The sequence below is a fragment of the Salvelinus fontinalis genome, chromosome 29 (genome assembly GCF_029448725.1).
Source record: "Salvelinus fontinalis isolate EN_2023a chromosome 29, ASM2944872v1, whole genome shotgun sequence".
Classification (NCBI taxonomy): domain Eukaryota; kingdom Metazoa; phylum Chordata; class Actinopteri; order Salmoniformes; family Salmonidae; genus Salvelinus; species Salvelinus fontinalis.
In genome coordinates this window covers 591,495-611,263 of record NC_074693.1, presented here as the reverse complement: position 1 = coordinate 611,263, position 19,769 = coordinate 591,495, and the positions used below count along the sequence as shown (strand labels likewise).

At 47.1% G+C, this 19,769-nt stretch overlaps 1 protein-coding gene across 2 annotated transcripts in view; it reads right to left on the bottom strand.

The window, feature by feature from the left end:
- Window positions 1–19,769, bottom strand: part of flt4 (fms related receptor tyrosine kinase 4) — a 185,904-nt gene that overhangs the window by 37,190 nt on the left and 128,945 nt on the right. For both annotated transcript variants that reach the window (XM_055888029.1, XM_055888030.1), the window contains exons 10-14: window positions 18,112–18,274; window positions 9,520–9,655; window positions 7,084–7,192; window positions 6,502–6,632; window positions 2,864–3,092 (exon numbers count right to left, since the gene is read on the bottom strand). In XM_055888029.1, coding sequence (XP_055744004.1) covers window positions 2,864–3,092; window positions 6,502–6,632; window positions 7,084–7,192; window positions 9,520–9,655; window positions 18,112–18,274 — 768 coding nt within the window. The remainder of the gene's footprint in view (window positions 1–2,863; window positions 3,093–6,501; window positions 6,633–7,083; window positions 7,193–9,519; window positions 9,656–18,111; window positions 18,275–19,769) is intronic.

Below are 19,769 nucleotides of genomic sequence, written 5' to 3'. Positions count from 1 at the left end.
GAGGAGAGAGATAGAATGAGAAAGAGAGAGAGATAAAGAGAGGAAAGAGAGAGAGGAGAGGAAAGGATAGAGAGAGGAGAAGAGAGGAAAGGAAAGGAGAGGAAAGAGAGAGGAGAGAAGAGAGAGAGGAGAGAGGAGAGGAGAGGAAAGAGAGAGGAGAGGAGAGGAAAGAGAGAGGAGAGGAGAGGAGAGGAGAGGAAAGAGAGAGGAGAGGAGAGGAGAGAGATAGAATGAGAAAGAGAGAGGAGAGGAAAGGATAGAGAGAGGAGAAGAGAGGAAAGGAGAGGAGAGAGAGGGGGAGATGAAAAGAAATAGTTAATTCCAAAATTGACTGAAGGGCAAAGAGACCAATCTGTGAGGCTGTGGTCTGTCAGGAGAGAGAGAAGAGCAGGAGGGATGGAGGGAGGGAGGGAGGGAGGGATGAGGGAGGGATAGAGGGAGGGATAGAGGGAGGGAGGGAGGGAGGGAGGGAGGGAGGGAGGAAGGGAGGGAGGGAGGGAGGGAGGGAGGAAGGGAGGGATGAGGGAGGGAGGGAGGGAGGGAGGGAGGGAGGGAGGGAGGGAGGGAGGGAGGGAGGTAGAGAATTAAGGTGAAAGGACTGGACATGAATGAAGCGTTAGTGTGGAAATTAGGGACTAGTGTGTGTTTAACCCCTTCCTCTAGGGGACTAGTGTATGTTCAACCCCTTCCTCTAGGGGACTAGTGGATGTTTAACCCCTTCCTCTAGGGGACTAGTGTATATTTAACCCCTTCCTCTAGGGGACTAGTGTGTTTTTAACCCCTTCCTCTAGGGGACTAGTATATGTTTAACCCCTTCCTCTAGGGGACTAGTGTGTTTTTAACCCCTTCCTCTAGGGGACTAGTATATGTTTAACCCCTTCCTCTAGGGGACTAGTGTATGTTTAACCCCTTCCTCTAGGGGACTAGTGTGTTTTTAACCCCTTCCTCTAGGGGACTAGTGTTTGTTTAACCCCTTCCTCTAGGGGACTAGTGTGTGTTTAACCCCTTCCTCTAGGGGACTAGTGTGTGTTTAACCCCTTCCTCTAGGGGACTAGTGTTTGTTTAACCCCTTCCTCTAGGGGACTAGTGTGTGTTTAACCCCTTCCTCTAGGGGACTAGTGGATGTTTAACCCCTTTGAGGGACTAGTATATGTTTAACCCCTTCCTCTAGGGGACTAGTATATGTTTAACCCCTTCCTCTAGGGGACTAGTGTGTGTTTAACCCCTTCCTCTAGGGGACTAGTGTGTGTTTAACCCCTTCCTCTAGGGGACTAGTGTGTGTTTAACCCCTTCCTCTAGGGGACTAGTGTGTGTTTAACCCCTTCCTCTAGGGGACTAGTATATGTTTAACCCCTTTGAGGGACTAGTATATGTTTAACCCCTTCCTCTAGGGGACTAGTATATGTTTAACCCCTTCCTCTAGGGGACTAGTGTATGTTTAACCCCTTTGAGGGACTAGTATATGTTTAACCCCTTCCTCTAGGGGACTAGTGTATGTTTAACCCCTTCCTCTAGGGGACTAGTATATGTTTAACCCCTTCCTCTAGGGGACTAGTGTATGTTTAACCCCTTTGAGGGACTAGTGTGTGTTTAACCCCTTCCTCTAGGGGACTAGTGTATGTTTAACCCCTTCCTCTAGGGGACTAGTGTATGTTTAACCCCTTCCTCTAGGGGACTAGTGGATGTTTAACCCCTTCCTCTAGGGGACTAGTGTATGTTTAACCCCTTCCTCTAGGGGACTAGTGTATGTTTAACCCCTTCCTCTAGGGGACTAGTGTGTGTTTAACCCCTTCCTCTAGGGGACTAGTATATGTTTAACCCCTTCCTCTAGGGGACTAGTGTATGTTTAACCCCTTCCTCTAGGGGACTAGTGTATGTTTAACCCCTTCCTCTAGGGGACTAGTGTATGGTTAACCCCTTTGAGGGACTAGTATATGTTTAACCCCTTTGAGGGACTAGTATATGTTTAACCCCTTCCTCTAGGGGACTAGTGTATGTTTAACCCCTTCCTCTAGGGGACTAGTGTGTGTTTAACCCCTTCCTCTAGGGGACTAGTGTATGTTTAACCCCTTCCTCTAGGGGACTAGTATATGTTTAACCCCTTCCTCTAGGGGACTAGTGTATGGTTAACCCCTTTGAGGTACTAGTGTGTGTTTAACCCCTTCCTCTAGGGGACTAGTGTATGTTTAACCCCTTCCTCTAGGGGACTAGTGTGTGTTTAACCCCTTCCTCTAGGGGACTAGTGTATATTTAACCCCTTCCTCTAGGGGACTAGTGTGTGTTTAACCCCTTCCTCTAGGGGACTAGTGTATGTTTAACCCCTTCCTCTAGGGGACTAGTGTATGTTTAACCCCTTCCTCTAGGGGACTAGTATATGTTTAACCCCTTCCTCTAGGGGACTAGTGTATGGTTAACCCCTTTGAGGTACTAGTGTGTGTTTAACCCCTTCCTCTAGGGGACTAGTGTATGTTTAACCCCTTCCTCTAGGGGACTAGTGTGTGTTTAACCCCTTCCTCTAGGGGACTAGTGTATGTTTAACCCCTTCCTCTAGGGGACTAGTGTATGTTTAACCCCTTCCTCTAGGGGACTAGTGTGTGTTTAACCCCTTCCTCTAGGGGACTAGTGTATGTTTAACCCCTTCCTCTAGGGGAACAGACAGTGTTTCTCCCTCTCACCTTTAACCGATATGTATTTGCGTAGACAGTGTTTTTCTCCCTCTCACCTTTAACCGATATGTATTTGAGTAGACAGTGTTTCTCTCCCTCTCACCTTTAACCGATATGTATTTGAGTAGACAGTGTTTCTCTCCCTCTCACCTTTAACCGATATGTATTTGAGTAGACAGTGTTTCTCTCCCTCTCACCTTTAACCGATATGTATTTGCGTAGACAGTGCTTCTCTTGGCTCCTCCTGTTCTGAACCTCACAGACATAGTTCCCTTCGTCCTGTAGCGTGATGCTAGCTATAGTCATCTCCAGGACCCAGCTGTTAGACCGCTCCTGATAGGTCAGTTGTCCATCCAGGCGGTCAGCGTACAGATGGACACTACGACAGTCCAGCTCCAGAGGTTTACCACTCTCATCATGCAGCGCCTGGAGAGAGAGAGAGAGAGAGGAGAGAGAGAGAGAGAGAGAGAGAGAGGAGAGAGAGAGAGGAGAGAGAGAGAGAGGAGAGAGAGAGAGAGAGAGAAGAGATGAGAGAGAGAGAGAGAGAGAGGACGAGGAGAGAGAGAGAGAGAGAGAGAGAGAGCGAGCGAGCGAGCGAGAGAGAGAGAGAGAGAGAGAGAGAGAGAGAGAGAGAGAGAGAGAGAGAGAGAGAGAGAGAGAGAGAGAGAGAGAGAGAGAGAGAGAGAGAGAGAGAGAGAGGCAGAGAGAGAGCGAGCGAGAGAGAGAGAGAGAGAGAGAGAGAGAGAGAGAGAGAGAGAGAGAGAGACAGAGAGAACGACAGAGAGAGAGAGAGAGACAGAGACAGAGAGAGACAGAGAGACAGAAAGACAGAGAGACAGAGACAGAGAGAGACAGAGAGACAGAAAGACAGAGAGACAGCGACAGAGACAGAGAGACAGAGAGACAGAGAGAGAGACAGAGACAGAGACAGAGAGATAGAGAGACCATGAGACAGATAGACAGAGAGACAGAGAGACAGAGAGACAGAGACAGAGACAGAGACAGAGAGAGAGGAGGGATGAGTCAGTCATACTGTTCTTCCTGTCCTGGCTTACTATTCTACTAGCCTGGGTCCCAGATCGGTTTTGTGTTGTCTTACCAAAATCCATCAACACGTTTACAATGGAATTGTCAAGATTTGGGATATTAACTTGACATTCACAACCAAACATAACTACTGTAGCATTAAGAACATTCAGTGTGCCATTCTCTCTACCTGTGGGTTCAATCTATACCAGGTGAGCTGTTACCTGTGGGTTCAGGCTGTACCAGGTGAGCTGTTACCTCTGGGTTCAATCTGTTCCAGGTGAACTGTTACCTCTGGGTTCAGTCTGTCCCAGGTGAGCTGTTACCTGTGGGTTCAGTCTGTCCCAGGTGAGCTGTTACCTGTGGGTTCAGTCTGTACCAGGTGTACAGTTACCTCTGGGTTCAGTCTGTCCCAGGTGAGCTGTTACCTGTGGGTTCAGTCTGTCCCAGGTGAGCTGTTACCTCTGGGTTCAATCTATACCAGGTGAGCTGTTACCTGTGGGTTCAGTCTGTCCCAGGTGAGCTGTTACCTGTGGGTTCAGTCTGTCCCAGGTGAGCTGTTACCTCTGGGTTCAATCTATACCAGGTGAGCTGTTACCTGTGGGTTCAGTCTGTACCAGGTGAGCTGTTACCTGTGGGTTCAGTCTGTACCAGGTGAGCTGTTACCTGTGGGTTCAATCTAAAGCAGGTGAGCTGTTACCTGTGGGTTCAGTCTGTCCCAGGTGAGCTGTTACCTGTGGGTTCAATCTAAAGCAGGTGAGCTGTTACCTGTGGGTTCAGTCTGTCCCAGGTGAGCTGTTACCTCTGGGTTCAATCTATACCAGGTGAGCTGTTACCTGTGGGTTCAGTCTGTCCCAGGTGAGCTGTTACCTGTGGGTTCAGTCTGTCCCAGGTGAGCTGTTACCTCTGGGTTCAATCTATACCAGGTGAGCTGTTACCTGTGGGTTCAGTCTGTACCAGGTGAGCTGTTACCTGTGGGTTCAATCTAAAGCAGGTGAGCTGTTACCTGTGGGTTCAGTCTGTCCCAGGTGAGCTGTTACCTGTGGGTTCAATCTAAAGCAGGTGAGCTGTTACCTGTGGGTTCAGTCTGTCCCAGGTGAGCTGTTACCTCTGGGTTGAATCTATACCAGGGGAGCTGTTACCTGTGGGTTCAGTCTGTACCAGGTGAGCTGTTACCTGTGGGTTCAATCTAAAGCAGGTGAGCTGTTACCTCTGGGTTCAATCTGTCCCAGGTGAGCTGTTACCTCTGGGTTCAGTCTGTCCCAGGTGAGCTGTTACCTGTGGGTTCAGTCTGTCCCAGGTGAGCTGTTACCTCTGGGTTCAATCTATACCAGGTGAGCTGTTACCTGTGGGTTCAGTCTGTCCAGGTGTGAGCTGTTACCTGTGGGTTCAGTCTGTCCCAGGTGAGCTGTTACCTGTGGGTTCAGTCTGTCCCAGGTGAGCTGTTACCTCTGGGTTCAATCTATACCAGGTGAGCTGTTACCTGTGGGTTCAGTCTGTACCAGGTGAGCTGTTACCTGTGGGTTCAGTCTGTACCAGGTGAGCTGTTACCTGTGGGTTCAATCTAAAGCAGGTCAGCTGTTACCTGTGGGTTCAATCTGTCCCAGGTGAGCTGTTACCTGTGGGTTCAATCTGTCCCAGGTGAGCTGTTACCTGTGGGTTCAATCTAAAGCAGGTGAGCTGTTACCTGTGGGTTCAATCTAAAGCAGGTGAGCTGTTACCTGTGGGTTCAGTCTGTCCCAGGTGAGCTGTTACCTCTGGGTTCAATCTATACCAGGTGAGCTGTTACCTGTGGGTTCAGTCTGTCCCAGGTGAGCTGTTACCTGTGGGTTCAGTCTGTCCCAGGTGAGCTGTTACCTGTGGGTTCAGTCTGTCCCAGGTGAGCTGTTACCTCTGGGTTCAATCTATACCAGGTGAGCTGTTACCTGTGGGTTCAGTCTGTACCAGGTGAGCTGTTACCTGTGGGTTCAGTCTGTACCAGGTGAGCTGTTACCTGTGGGTTCAATCTAAAGCAGGTCAGCTGTTACCTGTGGGTTCAATCTGTCCCAGGTGAGCTGTTACCTGTGGGTTCAATCTGTCCCAGGTGAGCTGTTACCTGTGGGTTCAATCTAAAGCAGGTGAGCTGTTACCTGTGGGTTCAATCTAAAGCAGGTGAGCTGTTACCTGTGGGTTCAATCTGTCCCAGGTGAGCTGTTACCTCTGGGTTCAGTCTGTCCCAGGTGAGCTGTTACCTGTGGGTCCAGTCTGTACCAGGTGAGCTGTTACCTGTGGGTCCAGTCTGTACCAGGTGAGCTGTTACCTGTGGGTCCAGTCTGTACCAGGTGAGCTGTTACCTGTGGGTCCAGTCTGTACCAGGTGAGCTGTTACCTGTGGGTCCAGTCTGTACCAGGTGAGATGTTACCTGTGGGTCCAGTCTGTACCAGGTGATCTGTTACCTGTGGGTCCAGTCTGTACCAGGTGAGCTGTTACCTGTGGGTCCAGTCTGTACCAGGTGAGCTGTTACCTGTGGGTCCAGTCTGTACCAGGTGAGCTGTTACCTGTGGGTCCAGTCTGTACCAGGTGAGCTGTTACCTGTGGGTCCAGTCTGTACCAGGTGAGTTGTTACCTGTGCGTCCAGCCTGTACCAGGTGAGCTATTACCTGTGGGTCCAGCCTGTACCAGGTGAGCTGTTACCTGTGGGTCCAGTCTGTACCAGGTGTACAGTTACCTGTGGGTCCAGTCTGTACCAGGTGAGCTGTTACCTGTGGGTCCAGTCTGTACCAGGTGAGCTGTTACCTGTGGGTCCAGTCTGTACCAGGTGAGCTGTTACCTGTGGGTCCAGTCTGTACCAGGTGAGCTGTTCGTAGGTGTAGTTGTCAGCGATGCAGCTTAGCGACACCTCCTCCTGCTCCAGAGGTTCCTCAGACGGACCCAGCTCTACACTGAACCCTTCTGGGATAGCTGGAGGAGGGAGGGGGGAGGGAGGGATGGGGGGAGGGAGGAGGGGGGGTGAGGGAGGGGGGCAGGGAGCGAGGGAGGAAGGAGGGAGGGAGGGAGGGGGGAAGGAGGGAGGGGGGGGAGGGAGGGAGGGGGGAAGGAGGGAGGGGGGGAAGGGGGAGGGGGGAGGGAGGGAGGTGAGTGAGGGAGTGAGGGAGGGGGGAGTGAGGGAGGGAGGAGGGTGGGAGGGATGATTGAAAGAGGGGGGAGTGAGGGAGGAGGGGATTAGATTATTTTGTTTATGATTTTGAGGGCTCTATGGTTCAAAGTGTTTTTTGCTGTTGTACTACTACACAAACTATTACTACTACTATTACAAAATGGCAGATCTATTTATTAATGTATATATACTGCATATTACTGTATAGTACTTCGGGTGCTAAACCAAGAGAAGGAAATACGTTGAAATACTCACTGGTCACATAGAAGTAGATCAGCCTTTGGTCTTTACCCACTTTGTTGTCAGCAGAACATTTATACATGACTGATACACTGGCGTTCTGGATCATCAGCCTGCTGACTATCTAGAGAGGAGAGGAGAGGAGAGGAGAGGAGAGGAGAGGAGAGGAGAGGAGAGGAGGCGAGAGGAGAGGAGAGGAGAGAGGAGAGGAGAGGAGAGGAGGCGTGAGGAGAGGAGAGGAGAGGAGGCGTGAGGAGAGGAGAGGAGAGGAGGCGTGAGGAGAAGAGAAGAGAGGAGAGGAGAGGAGAGGAGAGGAGGCGTGAGGAGAAGAGAGGAGAGGAGAGGAGAGGAGAGGAGAGGAGAGGAGGGGAGGCATGAGGAGAGGAGAGGAGAGGAGGCGTGAGGAGAAGAGAAGAGAGGAGAGGAGAGGAGAGGAGAGGAGAGGAGGCGTGAGGAGAAGAGAGGCGCGGAGGCGTGAGGAGAGAAGAGGAGAGGAGAGGAGGGTATAAACATTCTGCATCACCAGCCTGCTGACTATCTAGAGAGAAAGACAGGTTTCAATACAACATGGCTTCCATACTAAATACATCTGCTATTACATTGAAAATGCTGAACAGGGAAGGAAGATGGGTTCTGCATGTTTTATTATGCCTTGAGGGGTTTACTAGACTAGACAACTGACTGGGACTTTGAACCCTGACCTGGAATACACACTCAATCAATCCACTAGTATCTACTCTGGTTGTGGTTGTCCTGGTTGATTCCATGCTACTCTGGTTCTGGTTGTCCTGGTTGGCCTGGTTGATTCCATCCTACTCTGGTTCTGGTTGGCCTGGTTGATTCCATGCTACTCTGGTTCTGGTTGTCCTGGTTGATTCCATGCTACTCTGGCTCTTGTTGTCCTGGTTGTCCTGGTTGATTCCATGCTACTCTGGCTCTTGTTGTCCTAGTTGTCCTGGTTGATTCCATGCTACTCTGGTTCTGGTTGTCCTAGTTGTCCTGGTTGATTCCATGCTACTCTGGTTCTGGTTGGCCTGGTTGATTCCATGCTACTCTGGTTCTGGTTGGCCTGGTTGATTCCATGCTACTCTGGTTCTGGTTGTCCTGGTTGATTCCATGTTACTCTGGTTCTGGTTGTCCTGGTTGATTCCATGCTACTCTGGTTCTGGTTGTCCTGGTTGATTCCATGCTACTCTGGTTCTGGTTGTCCTGGTTGATTCCATGTTACTCTGGTTCTGGTTGTCCTGGTTGATTCCATGCTACTCTGGTTCTGGTTGTCCTGGTTGATTCCATGCTACTCTGGCTCTTGTTGGCCTGGTGTGGCTGTGTTCTGCTGGTTGATGGTCGATGAGAACACGGTCTCTGTAGAAGTTGACGTGACTCAAACCTTTCCGCTGCCACGCCTGACACTCCCTCACAACAGGAACTGACCTCACAGGTGTGACCCACAACAGGACATTCGCTGTGTGTGCGTTTTTATTTGTGTGTGTGTGTGTGTGTGTGAGTGTCCGTTCGTCTGTGTGTGTGAGTGTCCGTTCGTCGGTGTGTGTGTGTGTGTGTGTGTGTGTGTGTGTGTGTGTGTGTGTGTGTGTGTGTGTGTGTGTGTGTGTGTGTGTGTGTGTGTGTGTGTGTGTGTGTGTGTGTGTGTGTGTGTTTATTCCCATTTCCCTCAGGAAGTGTGCTCAGGAAGAGGGTTCAAAATATTTCTGGTGTGGAAACGGAACACTTGCCCTCTCTTCTCTCTGATTGACAAATACTGCCACACAGTTCACTATTTGGGACACTTAGGTACAAACTTTCCAGTTCATGGTTAGGGACACTAAGAGTTGTCCTGCCAACTAGTCTAAGGGACAATCTTCCTGTCCTATCTCTGAGATACTAAAGCTTTACTAAATCATCAATCTATGATTGTAAATTGGTGTACAATTCAGTTTAAAACCGCAAGCAACAAAATAAATGTATTACTTCCTAAAATCCTAATTGTAAACTTGATCAAAATCATTTTAAATCAAATATATTTATAAAGTCCTTCGTATATAAGCTGATATCTCAAAGTGCTGTACAGAAACCCAGCCTAAAACCCCTAACAGCAAGCAATGCAGGTGTAGAAGCACGGTGGCTAGGAAAAACTCCCTAGAAAGGCCAAAACCTAGGAAGAAACCTAGAGAGGAACCAGGCTATGAGGGGTGGCCAGAACATGCCCCAGATGATAGCCTACAATAATATAATAACATGGTCATGATTCAACATTCATATAACGTTCAGATAACATTCAGACAACGTTCAGACAACATTCAGCTAACATTCAGCTAACATTCAGCTAACATTCAGCTAACATTCAGCCAACATTCAGCCAACGTTTAGGTAACATTCGGCTAACATTCAGATAACATTCAGATAACATTCAGATAACATTTGTAGTGTTGTTAAGTGCAGGGAGTGAGAACCAACCTTCTGCCTCCCGTCCACCACTTCGACTGACGTCTCGATGTTTTCTATTTTATTCACGGCGTTCTGCGAGTCCAGGTCCTGCCAGTTCTGACAGTCTGAGACGCTGTCGCTACGCCCTTTACGATCCCTCCGACTCCTACAAAACACAACGACAGAGTCTTTCACCACGGCCCGTAGGCACCCTATTCCCTATATAGTGCACTACTTTGAGAGGTTGATTGATTGCTTGATTGACAGATTATTTTTTTTTTTAAGGTAAAACAATTTGTAGAATTTAAAACAATTTAAAAACACAAAAAAACAACAACCAGAGGATGACGCAGCGATAGATCCATTCCGATGTGGTCCTCGGTGTAGAACAGAACAGGACCAACAGATAGCACACATTTTGGGAACAATCCAATGTTCCAGTCATTTCCATACGTTTACATGGTCGGTCATTTACCAGACTCTCTCATCCACTTACAGACAGCCACATCACCGCTGAAAGTAAAGACCACCACACATCACAGCCACATCATCGCTGTAAGTAAAGACCACCACACATCACAGCCACATCATCGCTGTAAGTAAAGACCACCACACATCACCGCCACATCACCGCTGAAAGTAAAGACCACCACACATCACCGCCACATCACCGCTGAAAGTAAAGACCACCACACATCACAGCCACATCACCGCTGTAAGTAAAGACCACCACACATCACCGCCACATCACCGCTGAAAGTAAAGACCACCACACATCACCGCCACATCATCGCTGTAAGTAAAGACCACCACACATCACAGCCACATCATCGCTGTAAGTAAAGACCACCACACATCACAGCCACATCACCGCTGTAAGTAAAGACCACCACACATCACAGCCACATCACCGCTGTAAGTAAAGACCCATTTGTGGCCTGCTGGAGGTCATTTTGCATCACCACGTCTATATATCACCACGTCTATATATCACCACGTCTATAGCCTGATAGCCTGGTTCCTCTCTAGGTTTCTTCCTAGGTTCCTGCCTTTCTAGGGAGTTTTTCCCAGCCAACGTGCTTCTACACCTGCATTGCTTGCTGTTTGGGGTTTTAGGCTGGGTTTCTGTACAGCACTTTGAGATATCAGCTGATGTAAGAAGGGATTTATAAATGCATTTGATTTAAAATGATTTTGATCAAGTTTACAATTAGGATCCTCTGACCCTGACACACCCACTAAGCTTTAAACCTGCAAAAGTTTCTCTCCGACAATAAGAGGGGTGTGGAGAGTAGACGTGGTGATAGATAGACGTGGTGACGTGGTGATATATAGACGTGGTGACGTGGTGATATATAGACGTGGTGATATATAGACGTGGTGATATATAGACGTGGTGATATATAGACGTGGTGATAGATAGACGTGGTGATATGTAGACGTGGTGACGTGGTGATATATAGACGTGGTGACGTGGTGACGTGGTGACGTGGTGATAGATAGACGTGGTGATAGATAGACGTGGTGATAGATAGACGTGGTGATAGATAGACGTGGTGATAGATAGACGTGGTGATAGATAGACGTGGTGACGTGGTGATATATAGACGTGGTGATAGATAGACGTGGTGATAGATAGACGTGGTGATAGATAGACGTGGTGATAGATAGACGTGGTGATAGATAGACGTGGTGACGTGGTGATATATAGACGTGGTGATAGATAGACGTGGTGACATGGTGATAGATAGACGTGGTGACGTGGTGATATATAGACGTGGTGATATATAGACGTGGTGATATATAGACGTGGTGATAGATAGACGTGGTGACGTGGTGATAGATAGACGTGGTGATAGATAGACGTGGTGATAGATAGACGTGGTGATAGATAGACGTGGTGATAGATAGACGTGGTGATAGACAGACGTGGTGATAGATAGACGTGGTGACGTGGTGATAGATAGACGTGGTGACGTGGTGATAGATAGACGTGGTGACGTGGTGATATATAGACGTGGTGACGTGGTGATATATAGACGTGGTGATAGATAGACGTGGTGAGAGATAGACGTGGTGATATATAGACGTGGTGATATATAGACGTGGTGACGTGGTGATAGATAGACGTGGTGATAGATAGACGTGGTGATAGATAGACGTGGTGATATATAGACGTGGTGATAGATAGACGTGGTGATATATAGACGTGGTGATAGATAGACGTGGTGACGTGGTGATAGATAGACGTGGTGACGTGGTGATATATAGACGTGGTGATAGATAGACGTGGTGACGTGGTGATAGATAGACGTGGTGATATATAGACGTGGTGATAGATAGACGTGGTGATAGATAGACGTGGTGACGTGGTGATAGATAGACGTGGTGATATATAGACGTGGTGATAGATAGACGTGGTGATATATAAACGTGGTGATATATAGACGTGGTGATATATAGACGTGGTGATAGATAGACGTGGTGATAGATAGACGTGGTGACGTGGTGATAGATAGACGTGGTGATATATAGACGTGGTGACGTGGTGATAGATAGACGTGGTGATATATAGACGTGGTGACGTGGTGATAGATAGACGTGGTGATATATAGACGTGGTGACGTGGTGATAGATAGACGTGGTGATAGATAGACGTGGTGATAGATAGACGTGGTGATATATAGACGTGGTGATAGATAGACGTGGTGACGTGGTGATAGATAGACGTGGTGATATATAGACGTGGTGATAGATAGACGTGGTGATATATAGACGTGGTGATAGATAGACGTGGTGATAGATAGACGTGGTGATAGATAGACGTGGTGATATATAGACGTGGTGATATATAGACGTGGTGATATATAGACGTGGTGATAGATAGACGTGGTGATAGATAGACGTGGTGATATATAGACGTGGTGATAGATAGACGTGGTGATAGATAGACGTGGTGATATATAGACGTGGTGATATATAGACGTGGTGATAGATAGACGTGGTGATAGATAGACGTGGTGATATATAGACGTGGTGATAGATAGACGTGGTGACGTGGTGATATATAGACGTGGTGATAGATAGACGTGGTGATAGATAGACGTGGTGATAGATAGACGTGGTGATATATAGACGTGGTGATAGATAGACGTGGTGATATATAGACGTGGTGATATATAGACGTGGTGATAGATAGACGTGGTGACGTGGTGATAGATAGACGTGGTGACGTGGTGATATATAGACGTGGTGACGTGGTGATATATAGACGTGGTGATAGATAGACGTGGTGATAGATAGACGTGGTGATAGATAGACGTGGTGATAGATAGACGTGGTGATATATAGACGTGGTGATAGATAGACGTGGTGATAGATAGACGTGGTGATAGATAGACGTGGTGATAGATAGACGTGGTGACGTGGTGATAGATAGACGTGGTGATATATAGACGTGGTGATAGATAGACGTGGTGATAGATAGACGTGGTGATAGATAGACGTGGTGACGTGGTGATAGATAGACGTGGTGACGTGGTGATATATAGACGTGGTGACGTGGTGATATATAGACGTGGTGATAGATAGACGTGGTGATAGATAGACGTGGTGATATATAGACGTGGTGATATATAGACGTGGTGATAGATAGACGTGGTGATAGATAGACGTGGTGATATATAGACGTGGTGATAGATAGACGTGGTGACGTGGTGATATATAGACGTGGTGATATATAGACGTGGTGATAGATAGACGTGGTGATATATAGACGTGGTGATATATAGACGTGGTGATATATAGACGTGGTGATATATAGACGTGGTGATATATAGACGTGGTGATAGATAGACGTGGTGATAGATAGACGTGGTGATAGATAGACGTGGTGACGTGGTGATAGATAGACGTGGTGACGTGGTGATATATAGACGTGGTGACGTGGTGATATATAGACGTGGTGATAGATAGACGTGGTGATAGATAGACGTGGTGATATATAGACGTGGTGATATATAGACGTGGTGATAGATAGACGTGGTGATAGATAGACGTGGTGATATATAGACGTGGTGATAGATAGACGTGGTGACGTGGTGATATATAGACGTGGTGATATATAGACGTGGTGATAGATAGACGTGGTGATATATAGACGTGGTGATATATAGACGTGGTGATATATAGACGTGGTGATATATAGACGTGGTGATATATAGACGTGGTGATAGATAGACGTGGTGATAGATAGACGTGGTGATAGATAGACGTGGTGACGTGGTGATAGATAGACGTGGTGATAGATAGACGTGGTGATAGATAGACGTGGTGATAGATAGACGTGGTGATAGATAGACGTGGTGATAGATAGACGTGGTGATAGATAGACGTGGTGATAGATAGACGTGGTGATAGATAGACGTGGTGATAGATAGACGTGGTGATAGATAGACGTGGTGATAGATAGACGTGGTGACGTGGTGATATATAGACGTGGTGATAGATAGACGTGGTGATAGATAGACGTGGTGATAGATAGACGTGGTGATAGATAGACGTGGTGATAGATAGACGTGGTGATAGATAGACGTGGTGATAGATAGACGTGGTGATATATAGACGTGGTGATAGATAGACGTGGTGACGTGGTGATATATAGACGTGGTGATATATAGACGTGGTGACGTGGTGATATATAGACGTGGTGACGTGGTGATATATAGACGTGGTGATAGATAGACGTGGTGATAGATAGACGTGGTGACGTGGTGATATATAGACGTGGTGACGTGGTGATAGATAGACGTGGTGATATATAGACGTGGTGATGGATAGACGTGGTGATAGATAGACGTGGTGACGTGGTGATATATAGACGTGGTGATATATAGACGTGGTGATATATAGACGTGGTGACGTGGTGATAGATAGACGTGGTGATATATAGACGTGGTGATATATAGACGTGGTGATAGATAGACGTGGTGATAGATAGACGTGGTGATAGATAGACGTGGTGATATATAGACGTGGTGATATATAGACGTGGTGATAGATAGACGTGGTGATATATAGACGTGGTGATATATAGACGTGGTGATATATAGACGTGGTGATAGATAGACGTGGTGATATATAGACGTGGTGATATATAGACGTGGTGATATATAGACGTGGTGATATATAGACGTGGTGATATATAGACGTGGTGATAGATAGACGTGGTGATAGATAGACGTGGTGATAGATAGACGTGGTGATAGATAGACGTGGTGATAGATAGACGTGGTGATAGATAGACGTGGTGATAGATAGACGTGGTGATAGATAGACGTGGTGATAGATAGACGTGGTGATAGATAGACGTGGTGATAGATAGACGTGGTGATATATAGACGTGGTGACGTGGTGATAGATAGACGTGGTGATAGATAGACGTGGTGACGTGGTGATAGATAGACGTGGTGATAGATAGACGTGGTGACGTGGTGATATATAGACGTGGTGATAGATAGACGTGGTGATAGATAGACGTGGTGACGTGGTGATAGATAGACGTGGTGACGTGGTGATATATAGACGTGGTGATAGATAGACGTGGTGATAGATAGACGTGGTGATAGATAGACGTGGTGATAGATAGACGTGGTGATATATAGACGTGGTGATAGATAGACGTGGTGATAGATAGACGTGGTGATATATAGACGTGGTGATAGATAGACGTGGTGATAGATAGACGTGGTGATAGATAGACGTGGTGATAGACAGACGTGGTGATATATAGACGTGGTGATATATAGACGTGGTGATAGATAGACGTGGTGACGTGGTGATAGACAGACGTGGTGATAGATAGACGTGGTGATATATAGACGTGGTGATAGATAGACGTGGTGACGTGGTGATATATAGACGTGGTGATAGATAGACGTGGTGATAGACAGACGTGGTGACGTGGTGATAGATAGACGTGGTGATAGATAGACGTGGTGATAGATAGACGTGGTGATAGATAGACGTGGTGATAGATAGACGTGGTGATAGATAGACGTGGTGATAGATAGACGTGGTGATAGATAGATGTGGTGACGTGGTGATAGATAGACGTGGTGATATATAGACGTGGTGATAGATAGACGTGGTGACGTGGTGATAGATAGACGTGGTGATAGATAGACGTGGTGATATATAGACGTGGTGACGTGGTGATATATAGACGTGGTGATAGATAGACGTGGTGACGTGGTGATATATAGACGTGGTGATAGATAGACGTGGTGACGTGGTGATATATAGACGTGGTGATAGATAGACGTGGTGATAGATAGACGTGGTGATAGATAGACGTGGTGATAGATAGACGTGGTGATAGATAGACGTGGTGACGTGGTGATATATAGACGTGGTGACGTGGTGATATATAGACGTGGTGACGTGGTGATATATAGACGTGGTGATATATAGACGTGGTGACGTGGTGATATATAGACGTGGTGATAGATAGACGTGGTGATATATAGACGTGGTGATATATAGACGTGGTGATAGATAGACGTGGTGACGTGGTGATAGATAGACGTGGTGATATATAGACGTGGTGATATATAGACGTGGTGATAGATAGACGTGGTGATAGATAGACGTGGTGACGTGGTGATAGATAGACGTGGTGATATATAGACGTGGTGATAGATAGACGTGGTGATAGATAGACGTGGTGATAGATAGACGTGGTGATAGATAGACGTGGTGATATATAGACGTGGTGATAGATAGACGTGGTGATAGATAGACGTGGTGATAGATAGACGTGGTGATAGATAGACGTGGTGATAGATAGACGTGGTGATAGATAGACGTGGTGATAGATAGACGTGGTGATATATAGACGTGGTGATGTGGTGATAGATAGACGTGGTGATAGATAGACGTGGTGACGTGGTGATAGATAGACGTGGTGATAGATAGACGTGGTGATAGATAGACGTGGTGATAGATAGACGTGGTGATAGATAGACGTGGTGATAGATAGACGTGGTGATATATAGACGTGGTGATATATAGACGTGGTGATATATAGACGTGGTGACGTGGTGATAGATAGACGTGGTGATAGATAGACGTGGTGATAGATAGACGTGGTGATATATAGACGTGGTGATATATAGACGTGGTGATATATAGACGTGGTGATATATAGACGTGGTGACGTGGTGATAGATAGACGTGGTGATAGATAGACGTGGTGATATATAGACGTGGTGACGTGGTGATAGATAGACGTGGTGATATATAGACGTGGTGATAGATAGACGTGGTGATATATAGACGTGGTGATAGATAGACGTGGTGATATATAGACGTGGTGATATATAGACGTGGTGATATATAGACGTGGTGACGTGGTGATATATAGACGTGGTGATATATAGACGTGGTGATATATAGACGTGGTGATATATAGACGTGGTGATATATAGACGTGGTGACGTGGTGATAGATAGACGTGGTGATAGATAGACGTGGTGATATATAGACGTGGTGATAGATAGACGTGGTGATAGATAGACGTGGTGATATATAGACGTGGTGATATATAGACGTGGTGATATATAGACGTGGTGATAGATAGACGTGGTGATAGATAGACGTGGTGATATATAGACGTGGTGATATATAGACGTGGTGATAGATAGACGTGGTGACGTGGTGATATATAGACGTGGTGATAGATAGACGTGGTGATATATAGACGTGGTGATATATAGACGTGGTGACGTGGTGATAGATAGACGTGGTGATATATAGACGTGGTGATAGATAGACGTGGTGACGTGGTGATAGATAGACGTGGTGATAGATAGACGTGGTGATATATAGACGTGGTGATATATAGACGTGGTGATAGATAGACGTGGTGACGTGGTGATATATAGACGTGGTGATAGATAGACGTGGTGATAGATAGACGTGGTGATATATAGACGTGGTGACGTGGTGATAGATAGACGTGGTGATAGATAGACGTGGTGATAGATAGACGTGGTGATAGATAGACGTGGTGATAGATAGACGTGGTGATAGATAGACGTGGTGATAGATAGACGTGGTGATATATAGACGTGGTGATAGATAGACGTGGTGATAGATAGACGTGGTGATAGATAGACGTGGTGATAGATAGACGTGGTGATAGATAGACGTGGTGATAGATAGACGTGGTGACGTGGTGATAGATAGACGTGGTGATAGATAGACGTGGTGACGTGGTGATAGATAGACGTGGTGATAGATAGACGTGGTGACGTCTATACACCGCTATCTATCACCACGTCTATCTATCACCACGTCTATCTATCACCTCTCTCTCTCTCTCTCTCTCTCTCTCTCTCTCTCTCTCTCTCTCTCTCTCTCTCTCTCTCTCTCTCTCTCTCTCTCTCTCTCTCTCTCTCTCTCTCTCTCTTTCTCTCTCTCTCTCTCTCTCCACACTCACACTCACACTCACACTCACACTCACACTCACACTCACAGAAACAGCCACAACAGTATGGGTTGTGTGTAAATCTTCCAGGCTGGGCTGTGTGTACTGTATATACAGGTGTGGGTGTGTCTTACATGTGTTGGGTGCTGTTGAGGCCACAGGGACTCCATCTCCTCCACTGCCAGGTGATGTTGGGGGCGGGATGTCCGTACCCTGTACAGGTGAGGGTCTGGCTGCTGCCACGGCGATATGGGCTAGAGGGGGCCGCTATTTCCTTCTCATGGATCTGAGGGGGAACTGAGGGGGGAGGGGGGGGTAGAGCGACGAGGAGGGAGGAGGAAGGGGAAGGTAGAGTGACGAGGGAGACTCTAATCAGAGTATCAGACTTTGGTCAAATACATACAGTACGAGTCAAAAGTTTGGACACATCTACCCATTCAAGGGTTTTTCTACATTGTAGAATAATAGCGAAGACATCAAAACTATGAAATAACACATATGGAATCATGTAGTAACCAAAAAAGTGTTTAAAAAAATCGAAATATATTTACAAGTAGCCACCCTTTGCCTTGATGACAGCTTTGCACACTCTTGGAAAAACCCTTGAATGAGTAGGTGTTTCCAAACTTTTGACTCGTACTGTACATCTAATATTTACACTAAATTACACTGCTGAGAGTGTTCAACTACACCGCTGAGAGTGTTCAACTACACCACTGAGCGTGTTCAACTACACCGCCGAGCGTGTTCAACTACACCACCGAGCGTGTTCAACTACACCACCGAGAGTGTTCAACTACACTGCCGAGAGTGTTCAACTACACCGCCGAGAGTGTTCAACTACACCGCCGAGCGTGTTCAACTATACCACCGAGAGTGTTCAACTACACCACCGAGAGTGTTCAGCTACACCGCCGAGCGTGTTCAACTACACCGCCGAGCGTGTTCAACTACACCACCGAGAGTGTTCAACTACACCGCCGAGAGTGTTCAACTACACCGCCGAGCGTGTTCAACTACACCACCGAGCGTGTTCAACTACACCGCCGAGCGTGTTCAACTACACTGCCGAGAGTGGTCAGCTACACCGCTGAGAGTGTCCAACTACACCGCTGAGAGTGTTCAACTACACCACTGAGAGTGTTCAACTACACCACTGAGAGTGTTCAACTACACCACTGAGAGTGTTCAACTACTGAGAGTGTTCAGCTACACCGCTGAGAGTGTGGGTTCAACTACATCGCTGAGAGTGTTCAACTACACCGCCGAGCGTGTTCAACTACACCACCGAGCGTGTTCAACTACACCGCCGAGCGTGTTCAACTACACTGCCGAGAGTGGTCAGCTACACCGCTGAGAGTGTCCAACTACACCGCTGAGAGTGTTCAACTACACCACTGAGAGTGTTCAACTACACCACTGAGAGTGTTCAACTACACCACTGAGAGTGTTCAACTACTGAGAGTGTTCAGCTACACCGCTGAGAGTGTGGGTTCAACTACATCGCTGAGAGTGTTCAACTACACCGCCGAGCGTGTTCAACTACACTGCTGAGAGTGTTCAACTACACCACTGAGAGTGTTCAACTACACCACTGAGAGTGTTCAACTACACCACTGAGAGTGTTCAGCTACACCGCTGAGAGTGTGGGTTCAACTACACCGCTGAGAGTGTTCAACTACACCACTGAGAGCGTTCAACTACACCACTGAGAGTGTTCAACTACACTGCTGAGAGTGTTCAACTACACTGCTGAGAGTGTTCAACTACACCACTGAGAGCGTTCAACTAC